General features: G+C 39.0%; 1 protein-coding gene across 1 annotated transcript in view; it reads left to right on the top strand.

Annotated features, from left to right (window-relative positions):
• The window catches only part of DNAJC12 (DnaJ heat shock protein family (Hsp40) member C12), a 34,614-nt gene that overhangs the window by 8,403 nt on the left and 7,611 nt on the right, over positions 1-18,600 (top strand). Inside the window, exons 2-3 of the mRNA XM_008537145.2 lie at positions 1,779-1,857; positions 11,464-11,603. Coding sequence (XP_008535367.2) covers positions 1,779-1,857; positions 11,464-11,603 — 219 coding nt within the window. The remainder of the gene's footprint in view (positions 1-1,778; positions 1,858-11,463; positions 11,604-18,600) is intronic.

The following is an 18,600-nucleotide window of genomic DNA, read 5'->3' as shown; positions in this document are numbered from 1 at the left end:
CCGTTTTGACACATTTGCTTTTATGGGCTAATGACAGAATGTTTCCTAATGGGATAGGAATTAAGAAATAAAACATCAACAACAGTAAAAATCCAAAATTTTCTACCTTTGATAGATATGTATAATTGTATCCATTTATGTTATTAAACCCTCCCAAGATATATACATAAATATGTATATAACTGTGTAAAAAATGTATCTTGAAGGATGTAACCTCTTATCTTGGGGGTAGATAGGTAAAGGAGCTTTTTATTCCATATTATAGAACTTTTTCAGAGAGTTTGTGAGCATTCATAAGTTACTTTTAATTAAAACATGCTTTCTCCTAGGCTCTTTAGATATTTAATATTTTAAAATTTAAAAACAAGTCATTTTCAGTTTTCTTCATTATATAAGCAGGTTATGGTGACTGATGGTTAAAGGGAGCACCCAGGAGGAGGAAACACAATTAATAACAGTTCTTAACAGGAAGTCTATCTCTCCCTGTTATACCAAGGGGTTCTCAGTAGATGCTTGACAAGGAAAAGAATAGAGTTATTAGTCTGGGCTTTATACATATGCATATCTAATACAGTCTGACTTTTTGTAAAAGTGAAGAAATTTTTTATGAGAATTGATTAAGGATGACATGGAGCTGATAAAAATGTTTCTCTCCTAAATCTTATGACCACATTGAATTGAGCTGCTTGAGAATTCATTTCTCAAACAAGAGGTAATTTGCTTTCATTAATTAGTGGATAGGAAATATGGAACTTAATAATAGGTCCCTAAAGCTGCAGAATTTGGCATATGCAACAGTGGTTAAGATGACTGGATTTGAAGTTCAACTGCTTAGTTAACAAAAAACGCATCTTTTTAAATAACTAGCTAAATGACTTCAGACAAGTTACTTAACCACTGACATTTAATAATAGCTACGATTACTGAGTTCTTCCTATGATCAGGCTTTGTGTTAAGGGCTCTACTTATGTTAGGCATGTAATGGAAAGATGAGGAAACCTAGGCACATAGAAGTTATATAACTTGCCTAACATCTCAGGGCAGAACTGGGATTTAAAACAAAGCAAACAGATTCCAGAGCCACACAACCACTGTGTTCTCCTGCTCTGTCACTGCAATTACAATGAATAAAGCCAAGTCTTGGTAATTCATGATCATGAGGATTAGAGAGATAAATGAAATCAAATCAAATCATAATTCATTTTAGTTTGGGCTGAAGTTTCTGTTTTCTCAATCAAAATCTTTAACCAAGTTGTTAATTGGTAGCAAAATTATCAGATTTGAATTATGTCCTTTTCTTAAATTGTGAAATTCTTAATTTTTAAAAAAAGGACCAAAAGGCAGGAAGAAGGAACTTTATAATGGACTAATTTATAAACTGGACAGTCATCCCTGAATAACGAATGGCAGCTAATCATCTTTTAAAGAACTCAAATATGTGAACACATCTTTTATATATTCTTAGGATAAACCTATCTGACCATTTTTGATATTTAAATATATTGAGCTCTTAGGTGTCTTGGGCCATCATCTAAATACAGTGGCAAGTTAAAGTGTCATCACAGACCGCGATTTGAATAGGAGCTTTTAGTGGATGCTTTCTGAATTTCGTTATTGAGGAAATTATTTCTCAGAGTAAAAAAGTCAAAATACAAATATAAGGATCAAAATAAAAAGTTGGGTTGATCATGGCTGTTTTGGGAAGGACTGATGCCCAACTTCTTCCTTCATGCCGTTTGAGTTGGACTCCTTATTTTGTACATTGATTTTTGTTTTAGGTTGAACAAATCCTGGCAGAATTCAAGGTCAGAGCCCTGGAATATCACCCTGACAAGCATCCTGAAAACTCCAAAGCTGGTAAGTATTTAATAATAGCTATTTCTCATGAAAATGAATAGCATATAGAACTAAAAAGCCATTGAATAGTAACAATATTCTTTTATCTGTTATCCTCAAACTTACTCTTTCATCCAATATTTTGCACTGTTAAATGGTAGGAAGGGAGGAAACCATGGAAGGGTCTTTTCTCTAATAGCAGTTTTTAGCATCTGTTTTTCTTTCTGCTATAATGTGCTGCTTCATGGTTGAAAATTTGTCCAGTTAATGCTTTGTTTCACCAGTTCCTGAGTGTTAACATGACTTAAATAAGTTTGTAACTAGGTGGTTGTCTTGATGAGAACCTGGCTGTGTCTTCTTTGTTTCAGGCACCTGAATATGTCCATATATTATATATGATAATATATTCGTACTTTTTTCTTTATCATAATTTAAATTCCGTTATCACAAATTTAGACATAACTGCTTATGTGCATCTCAGCTTGAAAAAATACGAACAAATCTGTTATCCTTCCTTAACCTGTCTCCCTTCTGCTCCTTCCCTATCGCTCTCCTTCCCCTTAGAGCCAAACTTCCTGAAGAAGCAGCCCACGGTTGGTATCTGTACTTTCCTTCCACTCAGTTTTCAATTTATCCCAGTCTGACTCCCTCCTCACCTTTCTCAGAAACGGCTTTTGTAATAATCACCAAGGACTTCCCGGCTGCCAAATCCAATGGTTACTTTTTAGTCCTTATCTTCCCTCAGCCTGCATCAGAATTTGACACTGTTGACCGTGCTCTCCCTCTTGAAACACTCTTTTCTCTTAGCTACCAGAATGTGCACTCATGCCTTCCCTCCAGCCTCTTGGGCTGCTCTTTCTGTCTCCTTTGTGACTCCTTCTCTGCTGCCCTAATGTCCGCTCCCAAACTCTCTTCCTGTCTTACTCCCTACTTTCTCTCTGGAGTCTCGTCCAAGTCTGCGGCTTCAATTATCAGCTCTTTGTTGATGGCTCCCAAGTCTATTCTTTTTTTCCTAAAGATTTTATTTTTCCTTTTTCTCCCAAAGCCCCCCCAGTACATAGTTGTGTATTCTTAGTTGTGGGTCCCTTTATTTGTGGCATATGGGATGCTGCCTCAGCATGGCTTGATGAGTGGTGCCATGTCCACACCCAGGATTCGAACCGGCGAAACCCTGGGCCGTGAAAGCAGAGCGTGCAAACTTAACCACTTGGCCGTGGGGCCGGCCCCCGCAAGTCTGTTCTTAACTCAGTTCTCATTCCTCATCTTCAGAGTGTAGTTTCAGTTACCTCTTGGAAATCTCCATTTGGAGACATTTCAAAGTCACCCTGTCAAAAACTGGGATTCTCCTCCCCCCTCTCTAAAATCTTGCTCATTTTTCTATGTTTCTCCATATCAATAAATGGCACCACCATCCATCAGTTGGTCCATCCACCACCTGACCATCAGTTGGTCAAGCAGAAACCTTGCCTCCTTCCTCTCTCTCAAGGCTGCATCTGGTGAATTACCAAGTGCTGGCAATTTACCTTCTACATCTCTCTTCTGTAGGTCCTCTGCCCTCTTCCTCACAGCCACTGTAGTAGATAAGCCACCATCATTTCATGCCTGGATCCATACAGCACTCCTTATTTCATTCTGCACATAGTGATCTTTCTTTTTCATTATGGAGATAAATAAAAGATTTAACATGTATAAAAAGGTATAAGAATACTATGATGAGTGCCCATGTACGTATCAACCAGCTTAAAACTTTACCACTACAGTTGAAGTCTCTTGTTTTTTTTTCTTTTTAAGCATGCAGATGAATAGCACATTCTATTTTTACTTTTCTTGGTGAGGAAGACTGGCCCTGAGCTAACATCTGTTGCCAATCTTCTTCTATTTTTTCCCCTCCCAAAAGCCCCGGTTCATAGTTGTATATCCTAGGTGTAGGTCATTCTAGTTCTTCTATGTGGGCTGCTACCTCAGCATGGCCTGATGAGTGGTGTGTAGGTCCATGTCCAGGATCTGAACCAGTGAACTCTGGGCCCCCAAAGTAGAGCATGCAAACATAACCACTCAGCCATGGGTTGAAGTCTCTTGTGTATTCCTATCCTGATTTTATCCTCAGGGTAGGTAATACTATCTTAAGTTGAATGATTATGTTTACTATATGTATATATGATAGGTATGTGTATAGTGTGTGTATATATATATATATATACACATACACACATATATATATGATTTTTTTATAAGGAAATAATGTGATTAAGACCTGTCTATACTCCTGTCAAACTCCTCTTTATTAAAATTTTTCCCCCTTATCTTAAAGCTCTTTATTAATTTTCTCTAGAAATCATTGATCCCATTGATTTGTATAAACAGATTATTTTCCAGTGTATGAAGTTGTCTTTTGTTAGATACTTAATTATTACTTTTGCGCATTTGATTTTTCCCCTTTTTATTAAGGCGTAACTTGTTTAGGGCAACATGAACAAATAGTAAGTGTAAACTTGATACATTTGTGTCTATATATAAGTTTAACTCCTGCCCAGATGAAGATGTAGAACATTTCTAGCAACCCGGAAGTCCCTTTTAGTGTCCTGTTCAAAATCAGCACCCTCGCCCATTTTTGGATCTCTATCATCGTTGATTAGTTTTGCCTGGTTTTGAATTCCCTATAAATGGAATCATGCAGCATGTACTCTTTTGTGCGTGCTTCTTTTGCTTTACATTATGTCTGTGGCATTTACCCATATTGTACCTGTAGCAATGGTTTGTTCTTTGTCATTGCTGGGCTTTTAGGTACAAGCCCTTTTTGTTGTGCTCCCCCACTTATCTCTCCATCTTCATTTTCTCTCCACCACCACACCTACAGCCCCATGTTTCAGCCACTCAGAATTACCTTGGTTCCTTAATGTGCCGTGTTTCTGCTCTCCAGGCCTTTATGCCTGCTGCGTTCTCTGCCTGGAACACCCCTGAGGCCTGCACACCTCCCTGCCCTGCTTTGACTGGCTAGGTGATGCTCCTGCATCAGGTCTCACTTAGCCATCCCTTCCTCCGGGAAGTCCCATGTGCCACGGCCGCGCAGAGCACCCTGTAGTCGGGCAGCAAACTGTGTATCACATCGTCTGCTTGTGCCCTGTCCCGCTGACTCGTCACGCTGGAAGCTCAGTGAGGCAGGCCTCCTGCTTATCTTGCTCACAGTGGTTTGCCCCCCACCCAGCACAGCACTTGCCTTGGAGGACACCTACTTTGAGCGAATAACTTCTTGAATGAGTGAATGAATGATTTCATGAATGCTTCTTTAGGAGATATATTAATTGCCTCTCTGAAGTGGAGTTAATATTAAGATAGATGTCCTAACATAAAAGTATAACAATTTAATAAACGCTTAAAAATAACTACCACCTAGGTTATTCTTTAACTGGGTTCTTTTCCAGTGAAGCGTGGCTTTGAGTTGTTTCTCTGTCCCTGGCAAACAATGTCTATTTAGGACATGTGATGAATCACTGTGCAATCATTGCCATTTCTAGTTGCCATAGTGACGGGACTTTTCATGTACAGGTTACCTCAAGGCTTCTTGTTCAGAGGAACACTGGGCTGTGTAAATATTGTTTAAAATGAAAAGGTACACAGACATCAATATCTCCCCTTGTCAAGGTTGTAGTTGATAGAAGATTCAACCTTCGGGTAGAAATTGTTTTCAAATATGTTTAAGCATCCATTTACTCAATTTGGGTTAAAAAGACTTTCTGAAAATGTAAGTGGTTATTTACACACTTGGAGAAGGATTAAGGTTAATGAGAAAAATATTTTAAAATCTTAAACAAAAACTCACCAGATGCTGAATATTAGCTTGATGGAAATCCAGAATACATTGGACAGATTTTGAAATGTATTTCATCAAGGTGAAAGGCTAGCCTGTAGAGCAACTGCAAGTAGGAGAAATTCAACTTGTATATGTGCCTTTTTGGTCCACTAAATGTATTCTCAACCATTGCCATTGAAATTACTGTTTTGTTAGCATAATGGAGTAATAGATATGAACGCAGGCTTGTCTGTCTGGATTGCTTCTAGCTCCAACTTACAAGCTAGTTGACCTTGGGAAACCTTTCTGAGCCTCAGCATTCTCATATGGAAAATGGGTAGGTTAATAGTATATTACTTCATGCATCTGTTATGAAGATTAAATGAGATATCCTGCATGTGGGAAGGGCTCAGTGTTGATCATTATGATTCAGTGGACTTTCTTTTCTTGTTTTTATGCAGCATTCCAAGATAAAAATTTAACAAAATGAGATTGTTTTCTTTTTTGTAAGTAACCATTAGATCTTTCTCGCTTTCATTAAAAAAAAAAAAAAAAAGCCTAAATCTAAGGCTTTTAGAAATCCCTTTTCCTCTCCAGGTATGGGTGATGTAGGCAGGATTGGTTGTGCTTTAGAAATTGTTTTCTGTCACTGAGCCCAACAGCTCCTGGCTGGTGCTCATGCTAGTCCCATGTGTGTGTGCGCAGCAGTATTGTTTCAGGCCAATGCTTTATTAATTTCTCTTTGACTCGGAAGAAAGGGGTTTCAAACTAAATTAACGACCTGTAAAATGGTATTTTTGTTATTGATTTGCAGACTTCAAAGACATTTGGATATTTGAGGGAGGGGAATTCTTTGTCCCTTGCTAACTTTTATCTTTCAATGTCTCAATGTTTTGCTACTTTAAAAGCTCTTTATTGTGGGGGCAGCCTGGTGGCGGAGTGGTTAAGTCTGCACGCTCTGCATTGGCAGCCCAGAGTTTTGCCAGTTTGAATCCTGGGCGCGGACATGGCACCGCTCATCAAGCCATGCTGAGGCGGCATCCCACATGCCACAACTAGAAGGACCCACAACTAAAAATACACAACTATGTGGGGAAGGGGGGGCGCTATGGGGAGAAAAAGGAAAATAAAATCTTAAAAAAAAACCCCCAAAACAGAAAAAACTCTTTATTGTGGGCAGCCTGATGGTGTAGTGGTTACGTTTGCACATTCCACTTCGGCGGGCTGGGGTTCGAGGGTTCAGGTCCTGGGTGTGGATGCACACATCACTTGTCAAGCCATGCTGTGGCAGTATCCCTCATACAAAATAGAGGAAGATTGGCACAGATGTTAGCTCAGCGACAATCTTCCTTACCAAAAATCCCCCTTCTTTATTGCTTTTTTCCTTTAGAGTAAAAATAACATACAGTAATAAATAATGTTGAAAGTGAAAGTCTGCCCTTATTGCTCCCTGCCAGAAATTCCCCATTAACAGTTGGTGGATTTTCCCCCACGGTTTTTTCAAAGCATGTTCTGACATCATATTATTATTATTTCTCAAGTAATTGTATAAGTGGCCTATATTTAAGATGTGGTGTAATCATACAAATTCTATTGTGAAATATGAATTTAAAAGAACTTCTGTATTTTCAAAGTAAGCCCAAAAGTTAAACCAGAGTGTCTCTCAAAGTTTCCAGCATCATTTGCTCGTATATGCCTGTAAAATGAGATCTCTCTTCCCAGAATGGTAAATGTTTATCTCGTGTGATTCATTTTATTAGCTGATATATTGAAGGACAAATATAAACCTAAACTCATTTTTATTAAATGTGTTGAAGATGGAAAAAGGAAACAAACACCTAATGGGAAAGATAAGGTCTCTTTTGCTTTCTGCTTATCAATTGTTAGAGGGATTGACGTCAAAATAATTCCAAGCAGGCTTCTTTCATTCTGGAAACTCTGGAAAATAGGCCAACAGTAATGTACAAAGAAAAGGTGACTCATAGATAAATATGTAAATCTTTACACCGACTGCTCTCATAGTAACTGGCATGTGCATCGTGGTGATAATTTAATGAGATTTTTATTCCTGTTGGAAAAAAAGACATCTCATTTATACAGCAGGACATTTACATTGTCATCAGCAACAGGAAGGACTGCTCACTGGAGCAAGTTGCTATGGCAAGATGCTTTTTATTTGTTTGTTTCTGTTCCTGTATCTCTCAATAGCCACATCTTTAGGGTCTTCCCTTTGACCCTTTAATTGCTGCTGCCTGCAGTGGTGATATTAAATAGTTAGTGACCTGTTGGGTAGCTGTGCTGTCCAGCTTTGGAGCACGGTCCTGGTGGTGCCCTGCTGTAGTGGGCAGTGTCTCTGGTTCCTAGGGAAACACTGGAAGTGGCAGCGTCTGGGGGACAGGAGTTCAGGAACAGTAGCTCTTTACCAACTGGGGCACAGAAGCGTTTCAGTATTTTCACAATTGTATGGAGGTTCTGTCGGTATTGACTGCACATTTGCCCTAACACCTTCTCTTTCAAAGGATCTTGACTACTTCCCATGAAATATTTTTAAGTACTATTGGGGTAATTTTAATTATTTTTCCCAATTATACTATTAAAATGTTCCTAATTCACAAAGTGTTTTAAGGATAGGTGTCATTTCTTTGGTGCTTGGAGCTCAGGGCATAGCACCATATGAATATCTTTATATTCACACTCAAAATAGGAAGCATTCACTCATTCATTTGTTGGACAATACTTTTTGAGCACCTGCTGCACTGCTCCAGTGCAGGCTATGCAGGAGAACAAAATAAAGTCTCTGCCCTCATGGGGTTTGTATTCTGGTAGAGGAGGCAGATTATAAATGAATAACTGTATGCTGTCAGGGAGAAGTACTATGAAGAAAAGTAGTTTGGGCAAGGTAGATTAAGGAATGGGGCTGATGGAGTGGGCAGCGATTTCGTATAGCATGGTCAGAAAAGACTTCCTTGACAAGATGGCGTCTGAGCCGACATCTGAAGGGAGTAAGCCATGAGTGTGCCTGAGGTAAAAATGTTTTTGGTAAAAAGGACAGCAAGTGCCAAGGTCCCGGGACTGGAGTGTACTTGGTGTACTCAGGGAACATCAGGGAAGCTACTGCTGCTATAGCAAGGGGACACGGGGAAAATAGAAGGAAATGAGGTCAGAGAAGGAAGAAAAGGGTAGAGGGCAGGCAGAACATGTCTGACCTACTAGCCTTGGTAAGAATTTTCAATTTTATTCCAAGACAAATGGGAAGTCATTGGAAGTTATTTTGAGCAGAGGAGAGATACTATGTGACTTATTTTTAAAAAGATCACTGTGACTGCTGTGTAGAAAATAGGCTGAGGCAAAGGCATGAAGATCAGTTGAGAAGCTACCATAATAATCCAGCCAAGAGAGGATGGTAGCTTGGACCAGAGCAGTGGCAGTGGAGGCGGAGACAAGAGATCAGATCTTGGGGATATTTTAAAGGTAGAGCCAACAGAATTTTTAATGGATTAGAAGTGAGATGTGAGAGAAAGAGAAGAGTCAAGGATAACTCCAATTGTATAGAAAATGAATGAAATATTTCCTGACTCCCCAAGCAGAGCCAGTCTTGCCTCTATATTTCTATGTATTACCTTGTATTGAAATGATTTGTTTATATGTCTGTTTCCTTACTAGACTCAGCGCTTCTCAAGGGCACAACCTAGATCTTATTGATGAATGATGAAGTTTTTATTATCTCTGGAGTTGGAGGAATAAGTGGGGATTAGAGAGCAATATGCATTGGAGGAAAATGGCAGGGGCAGGAAGGCAGTCAAGTGGAGAGTACCAGCTGGGAAGCCTGGCAGGCTTGAGTTTGAACCATGGCTCCATCACTTGAAGCTCTGGGACTTTGGGCAAGTTACATTAACCTCCTTCAGCCTTAGATTCTGTAAAATGGGAATAGTAATAATATCTGCCTCATAAGGCTTTTGTAAAAAAGAAAGAAACTCTGTACTCATTAACAATCACTTCCCATCTCCCCTTTGTCAGCCCCTGGCAACCACCAATCTACTTGCTGTCTTTATAGATTTGTCTATTCTGGATATTTCATATAAATGGAATCATACAATATTTGTCATTTTGTGAGTGGCTTCTTTCATTTAACGTAATGTTTTCAAGGTTCATCCATGTTGTAGCATGTATCAACACTTCATTTCTTTTTGTGGCTGAGTGATAATTCCAATACATGGATATACCACATTTTATTTATCCATTTATCAGTTGATGGGCATTTGAGTTGTTTTCACGTTTTGGCTGGTATGATTAATGCTGCTATGAACATCCATATATAAGTTTTTGTGTGGACAGATGTTTTCAGTTCTCTTGAGTATATACTTAGGGTTGGAATTCTTGGATCATATGATAACTCTATGTTTAACATTTTGAGGCACTGCCAAACTGAGGTAGGGATCCAATTTCATTCTTTCACATGTGGATATACAGTTTTCCCAGCACCATTTGTTGAAAAGATTTATTCTTTCCCAATTGAATTGTCTTGGTACTCTTGTAGAAAACCAACTGACTGTAAATGAGAGGGTTTATTTCTGGACTCTCAGTATCCCATTTATTTATGTTTATCCTTATGCCAGTACCACATTATTTTCATTACTGTAGTTTTGCAGAAAGTTTTAAGTTGGGAAGTGAGTCCTTCCAAATTTGTTCTTATTTTTCAAGATTGTTTTGACTATTCTGGGTCCCTTGCACTTGCATGTAGATTTTGAGATTAGCTTGTCACTTTCTGCAAAAAAAGGCAGCTAGGATTTTAATTGTGCTGAATCTGTAGATCAGTTTGGGGAATATTACTATCTTAGCAATATTACGTCTTCTGACATGGATGTCTTTCCATTTATTTAGATATTTAATTTCTTTCAACAATATTTTATAGTTTTTGGTGTATAAGTCTTTCTCTACTTCTGTTAACATTTTCCTAAGTATTTTATTCTTTTTGATGCTCTTGTAAATGGAATTGTTTCCTTAATTTCATTTTCAGATTGCTCATTGCTAATGTGTAGAAACACAATTGATTTTCATATGTTGATCTTGTGTCCTGCTCCATAGAAAGTTTTAACTTCACTGAGGAGCAGAAGAGACATTGGAGTGTTTCTAATAGAGCCATGGAAAGTTTCTATTGTATGCCATCTGGTCAAATAGTTCAGTGACAACACTACCATTTATCAACCACTTACCATGTTATTTCCTGTGTTGAAAACCTCCCAATAGCTTCCTGCTGCTCTTACAACAAAAAACAGACCAGAATCCTTAGCATGACTTCTGAGGTCTTGGATGACCCGGCCCTTGTCTACACTGCATCCGCATCCCTCATTGTTCTTCCCCTGGCCCTGTGTCCTCCACATTGGCATCCTCTACTTTCTCTAAATCACCATGCTGCTTCCTGCCTTGGAGTCTTCATTTACACTGTTCTGCTAGCCAGGTCGCTGCCCTCCCTTACAACTACCACTGGAAAAGGTAATTTTATTCCTAGTAGACAAATTGTAATTTTTCCAATGTTTACAAATGTCTATCCTGCTAAATAGATCATGTCTGTTGTTCACACCTGTGTCATCAGCACCTGGCACGTCACTGGAGCTCAGTAAAGGGAGTGGATAAACTGTGAGCCAGGTACTTTACCTACGTGATCTCACTTGTCCTTATGAAACACTTTACAAATGAGGAAACTAAAGCTTGGTGACGTGAACTGGCCCAGGTCACATAGCTAGTAAGTAGCAGAGACACATTCCAGTAAGATCAGTTTGATTGTTTAAAACAACCCCTCTAAGAGGGAAGTGCTCATCTTTTGATTTATTTTCCAGTGGAGACTTTTCAGAAACTGCAGAAGGCAAAGGAGATTCTGACTAATGAAGAGAGTCGAGCCCGCTATGACCACTGGCGAAGGAGCCAGATGTCGATGCCATTCCAGCAGTGGGAAGCTTTGAGTGACTCGGTAAAAACGGTAGGTTTCTCTCTGGGATGAAGTGAATTTATGAAGCTCGGGCTGCCCATGGATTAGACTCATGTAATAGCTTAAAGAGTCAGTAGTCAATCGGAGGGAGAAGACCAAAAAGCTGGCAGAATCTGGGTATAATTCAGTGTCCACAAAATCCTGTGAGGGGAAATTTAATGGATCAACACCAGAAGAGCCTATGACTACATTTATCAGTCTCTTTGGCTGTTTGATTCAGTAAATACACTCCCTCTCCATTGTCACTTACTGTTTTATAAGTTCTGATAACCGTGCTTCTCAAGTTGCTCATTAATACTGCTGAATTTTGAACCATTGCAAATTCATCTCCTCCATCATTTTAGTTCATTACAGTCTGTTCTCTCCTCGAGGCTTATAAATTCCATAAAAAACAAGGTCTGATTAATAAAAGAAAGTTGCACATTATTTGTAAATTATTCCTGTTATAAATTCTGGTGAAAGAATTGTTGGATAGATGCAGAGAGACTTTAAAAACCATTGTTATCTTTCCTCATGCCATTAAAAAAACTATCAAAATAATCACTATAAATACTGTTATTATATTTATTTTGTTCTTACATTGACGGTTATATATTATAGAGAAAATGTAATTTTAAGGGTTTCTACATTCTTAGGCATGATTTATTATCTAGCTTTTTTCTGCAGAGACACTGTTCTATGACATGTGACTTAGGATACAGAAGTTACCCTATAGGCAAATCTCCAGGGACTCTTGTTAGAATTAGTCTATAAAGTGATTCACATCTCTCAAATTACAGCCCTTCAGAGTTACATTTAGATTTCCTTCTTAATGGTTTTTATTTTAAGAAGACTAGAGCAAACTGCCTTTTCACTGGTAAAAGACCTGCAATAGTGAGGGAGGGTCTTTGAAGTAATGGGGAAGAACAATGCAAAACTCTCAAAATATATGGTTAAAGCCACTCTACATAAAATGGAAACTGCTTTCTTCGTCTCATTTTGGGACGACGTGTATTCATATGATTTGTTTAAGGTGGCTTAATCAGTTGTGAAGGACTAACCACATGATTATGGAATATATGCACACAATAACTAGAGAGAATCTTTAAAAACTAGTGACAACTTCAATACTCAAAAATAAGATTTTTTTCTTTTGCATCGTGTATATCCAAGTTTTTGTTGACAGTGACTAAATAAACACGGTCCTCCCACTCCTGCAGAACCGTATTTCCATTCTCCTGAGTGTGACATCGTATAACTGCAACTGAATTAGTGACCCTTGTTACTCTAATGCTTTTTGATTTATAGTTCATTTTTCTTGATGATCCACTGAACTCTGTTACTTAATTTTAACTGCTAATATCAAGTTAGCTGTGGATTTTTCAAAAACCCCTCTCCAAATCCCTGCTCTAATTTACATTGCTGACATATTTCTACTAAATACTAATTTCCTGTCTCCAAACACATCATTTCTGCTTTGAATTTCGCTTAACTGTGAACTGTTTGAGGTCTTGCAATAATTACATTTTAGATCTTACTGGCTGTATCTTTTGTCAGCAAAATTGAAATAGTATGCGGGCTATCATTTGGTTTCAGATTTTATTTTTATTAGTGGCACAAAAATGATGAGATACATATCTTTCTGCTGTAAATCAGCAGTGATATTTTTTCTTGCACAGTCTTTGTTTGGGCTGAACCTCGTGTTTCTGACTTGCTTTTGTTTCTCTTCCTCAGTGGACTTGAAACCCCTACACCAAGTTTCACATGTTTTGTCCCTCGTTCAATAGACTTTCTATGAATTTCCTTTCATCACTTTCTGTTCTGATCCTCACAGTGACTTCTGCATGTGAAAGCCTCATCTCTCTCTGTAACATTTCATTTTTTATTTTTTTCTTCTCCCCCCACCATAGATAGTTGTGTATTCTTGTTGTAGGTCCTTCTGGTTGTGCTATGTGGGACGCCACCTCAGTATGGCTTGATGAGTGGTGCTAGGTCTGTGCCCAGGATCTGAACTTGTGAAACCCTGGGTCACCGAAGTGGAGTCCACAAACTTAACCATTTGGCCACGGGGCTGGCCCCTCTCTGTACCATTTTAGTTGCTGCTTCCTGTGTGTGCATTTCATTTGTCCATCCTTTCACATTCCCTCCCCTAGGGAAATTAATAACAGCTGTCATGCTTAGTATTGCACATCACCTGATAGATCATTGTCTATCCTTTTGTAGACAAACATCACCACTGGGGTGTTTGGGTTAGGTATATTACATATGCCATTTTGACCATTAAACGGTTATAACTTAGGGTTTGAATTTTAGGTGACATCTATCTAAAACACATCTGCATGTTCACTTGCCCTACACATTTATAGATTGTTAAATCTCATAAAATCCCTACCTTTCACATCATCAACCCTATGTTTCTGCTTTTTATTTAAGCAATATAATCCCTCTGGAAGGAAAAGCATTGGTTGAGAGCAGAATTAGTGCCAGTACCTTCAAGGCAGGACAAATCACAGTGCACTTTTGCAGCATCACACACAGCTTCACATTGCGGGAATCTCCTTGGGGAGAACTCTTCACATGAGCCACAGCTTCAGGGGTGACAGGTTTCTACCGTCCAAGAATGATGAAACTGTAGCTGGTATTTTTTTTCTCACACCAAAGTCCCTATCACTTCACTAGCTATTTTTCTTTTCCTTTTTAGAAGTTCTTCTTGGTAGTTTAATTTGTAAAAATATTTTAAGAATTCATCCAGGTCAATGAATATGTTGGAAATTTAAGCTTGGATATGTGATGTTGGTTTAAAAAAAGGATTTTGGGTGAAGGCATGCCTTTGGTGTCTTGGGATAACTTGAAAACAGACACCTTTCTAGCTCGAAGAATCTTAGGGAAGTTCATCCATGTCATGCCAAGTGGTTTTACCCCCAGAGACCCAGGGTGTGAATGGCTCTCCTTCTAGCTCCAAAATATGTGGCAGAATGGCTGTGGGAAAATGGTCGGGGCAAAGCCACAGTCAGAATAAACTGCTGAAAAAAATTCTCGTAAGCTGTTAAAAATGCCCATGTCCTATCAATTGCTATAAATTTTATAAAGAGGTAATAAAAACATATTTTTTTGTGAGTTAATTGTTTGACAAATTGATTGCTTAGGTGGGGAGGGGCTGGTTGGCCTGCCAGTCACCATCTCGTGGACCTTTTTGTCTACCGATTGTTTCTGGGTTCCCGGGCGGGGTGAGGTGTCTTTGGGGTGAGTCCAATTGGCTATAGACTACCAGGGAAACTTCCTACTAGCCTTTATAGCCAGTTTCCCCAGCCAGATGGAAAACTGTGTGCAATGCAATACTTTCTGGTCTCGTTCAGAAGGCAGTATGTCCTAATTGGATGTTATCAGAAAGCAGGTCAGAAATCACCCAGGCAGGTAAAATATTCACTCATGGTGATCCAGGCTAAAAATAACCAGTCAATTTTGAACAGTTATTCAGTTGATCCACGGCTTGTCTGAGTCAATTGACTTTTTCTTTCTATTTGTCTCAATGTTTACTGCCATGTAGACAGAATTTTTTTATATTTCAGTGTTGACCAAGGTCCAGAGTTTAAGAACATGACTTCCTAGAGAAAAAAACCCAACCCATTAAGGAAAGCCGGTAAACAAGTTAATTCAGAAGGCAGAATAACGACATAATGATTTCACAGACTGTAAGGACAGTGGCCTTTGCACCCAGGCTCTGTGTCTGTTTAATGTTAGTTTACTCCATGCACACAGTGATTTTCTGTCTTCTGCAGTTTTTTTATTTTGCAGCATAGACTCTCCCTCCCTCTTAGTCTCTACACTGTTACCAGTTGATATTTTATTGATACTCATTCTATTGTATTGAGTTACTCCACAACAGTTTACTTGATGTTAAATGTTTTTCTTCCTAACTAATACCCAAGTGGAGCTGAGAAATACGCTCTGGGAACCAGAAATGAGTGCTCTAACTGAGTCCCAGCAAACAAGGCTGCTGAGCATCACTCTTATGTTGGTCCTTTGATTGCACTACAAAGCATGAGAAGTGCCTGTATAGAAGATTACAGGATTTTCCCCTGTGTGTTTCTTTGATAGGGATCTGTAGATACGGGGAGGGCTGATAGTAAAATAGTTTATTCTGAGTTACTTATAAAGGGCATGGATCAGCAAGATTACTGTCTCAGAATATCTTTTCACTGACGGCTTTCAAAGTATTTACTGTAGGTGAGTCATGAATCCTCACCACCCATCTAAGGCAGACTGTAGGCACTTCTACTCCAAGAAAGAAGTACTGAGGCACAGAGTTGATCCATTGTGTACAGGCCACCTAGCTGACCTGTGATACGTTGACACAAATAATCCATAACCAATCTATAAATCAAAGTTGGGGTGAGTTTATTATGAGCCGGGTTTGAGGACCATGTAGCCTGGGAGAGTCCTTCCACAAAGGGATGGGGCACTCCAAAGAAGTGGGGGTGTACAGAGTGGTTGTACACCATCAAAGAGCATGTATCACATATGATTGAAATGTCCCTTTTACAATAGTCACAAGATCGCCCTGTCAGCACAGGGATTGATGGACTCAGTGGGGAGCTGGGTGGTCACAGGGTGGGCGCAGCAATCAATTCCTAGGCTAGGGAGAGATGCTCATCCTTAAGGAAATGCCAGTGTGGGGGAAGTTGCACCTTTATCTTAAGGGCATTTGTTCTTGTCTTTGGGACACAGCAAATTCTTAAAGCAGATATACAATGCATGCTCAATGGCCATGTCAGGCCCTTTTGGGGGAAAAAGCAAGGTTAGTGCAAATTAGCTTTACACCAAATGTCTTCCTCATATACTCCAGTATATCCTGTGGCTTGCCATTTCTTTATCAGACAGCTGATCTGAGCTCACATTTTCAGCTCCATTGGCCCTGAATTCTTGAATTTCTTACACTCTGGTTTTTACTAACCTTCTCAGTATCCTTTTCCCTCCACAGAGAAGGCCACTGGCCAGCCTGTTCTATCCTGTGCTTATGCAGAAAACCCAAGAAACCAAACAAACCAAATGACAACAATAACAACCACAGACCCAAACCAACCAAACCAAAACCAGATTATTTTTTACACCAGCTGAGGCCATTGCACATTTTTAAAGTTAACAGTTGCAGTTTGAAATAAAAACAATGGAAAAATGCTTAACACCTTCATCTAGCAAATGGTTATAAACTATATACCCTGTAACCCCCGTCTCTGCCCTGAACAAACACATTACTAGCACCCAGAAACTCCCCCCTTATATATTTTGACAATCATGACTGCATCTAGTTTTTAAAATCTAAGTTTTCTAATTGTACATATATATAATCTTGTCATAGAAAATTTAGAAAACACCAAAAAAGAAAAAGATAAGAAAAGGAAAAAATAATTTTATGATCCTGTCATGCGAAGATAGCCACATTAACATTTTGGTGCATTTTCTTCCATTTTTTTCACCCTTTCATTTGTTAGTGTGAGAGCCAATTATGTTGAATGGTGGCAGCAACTGCTTTACAGGGTGGTCCTGGATCTCACGGTGATTGGGCTGATTATATTTTGAGAAGGGGATTCAGGCTGATACTTCTTTGCAGATGGGGAGATAGGTTGAAGGTGGGAAGAAGGGAGTTCTCTGGTTGGATTAGGCCAGAGGGCTTGAATATCCTTATGGTTTTAGGGTGTGTTCAAGCTGTGTTGCCCTCTATATTTTATGTATATGTATTGACATATACATTTATATATCTACATTTGACTATATCTACCTAACTTTTAACATAGTGAGATCATGCTATTTATGACCATTTTGGCTATTATTTATTAACACTAATGTAATTTATTTTTATCCACAATTTATTTTATAACACTAATGTAATTTATTTATGTATTTATTAACACTAATGTAATGTGCCATTAACATTTACACTTAAAAGTTTCCAAGAAGGCATTTTACCCCTTTGCACTTTCCCTTTTTTCTTGGTGAGGTACTTCTCCTTGCTCCTGCCTGTGAGGTCAGTGTTAGTGCTCCTGAGACAGGCGATAAGAAATTGTGGTATCTGTCTAAGCTCTTTAAGATGCTGATGAACACCCCCCACCTAGCCCCCACCATTGCTTGGGTGAGCCAACTTGTCCATGTACACATGTAATATTTTGCCACTTCCCAGCGTTACTTTGTTTAAACTGGTAAATAAAGTGATAGGCAGAAGTTGACAACCCCAGTATTATAAGATAGTTGAGATTTTCCCGGAAAGAAGTGCACTGAAGATGAAAAGTGACATGACCCTTGCATCATGGGACCTGTGTACCAGAGGCTGTGGCCCCTTCCCTGGTCCATGGCACAGTTTTTAAATGTTGCCGCCTCTGAGCTTATTCGGTAAACCTTGGATTTCAGAAAATCAGTGTGTTGGTTTGGGTTGGTTTCTTTGCTTTGCTTTTTCTTTATTTTTTGCAGCACAGGAAAACAATATCCTGGATGTCAGGAAAATAATTTGTCTGGGGTTTTACACTTCCCGAAATACGTGGCTTATGGGTTTTCCTTGGGTTTTTGAGTAACAGAAATGGTGTGCAACTGTTCAGTAGTGCTCAGGAATAGCATCCCATAATATTCAGAGGAGGTTTCAGGAGACGCTTACGTTTATTATTTTGGTTGATGCACTGCTAATTATTCTACTTGAAATGTTCTTGACACGGCAAACTCTCAATCTCTTTCTCGCTCTGTATTCATCTATTGCTCCTTCCATTCATCCACCATCCATCCAATTTTAAACATTTTAATAGGAAATACGTATGCAGGACACAAAATGAAAAAGGTACAGAAGGACGTATGGGGAAAGTAACTCTGTCTCTTATCTTTGTCCCTCAGTTCCCGATGTAACAAACTCTTCCATTCTGAAGATCCATTTTTGATCTTCCCCTCACTCTCAACCCAACCATAAGCAGCAAGAGTTATGCTGGCAAAATTACACAATTAAGTCACTGGGCAAAGGACTGCCACC

This window comes from Equus przewalskii, chromosome 1, assembly GCF_037783145.1.
Source record: "Equus przewalskii isolate Varuska chromosome 1, EquPr2, whole genome shotgun sequence".
Taxonomy (NCBI): domain Eukaryota; kingdom Metazoa; phylum Chordata; class Mammalia; order Perissodactyla; family Equidae; genus Equus; species Equus przewalskii.
Note: the sequence above shows the minus strand (reverse complement) of the source record. Positions and strands in the feature narration are given on the sequence as shown.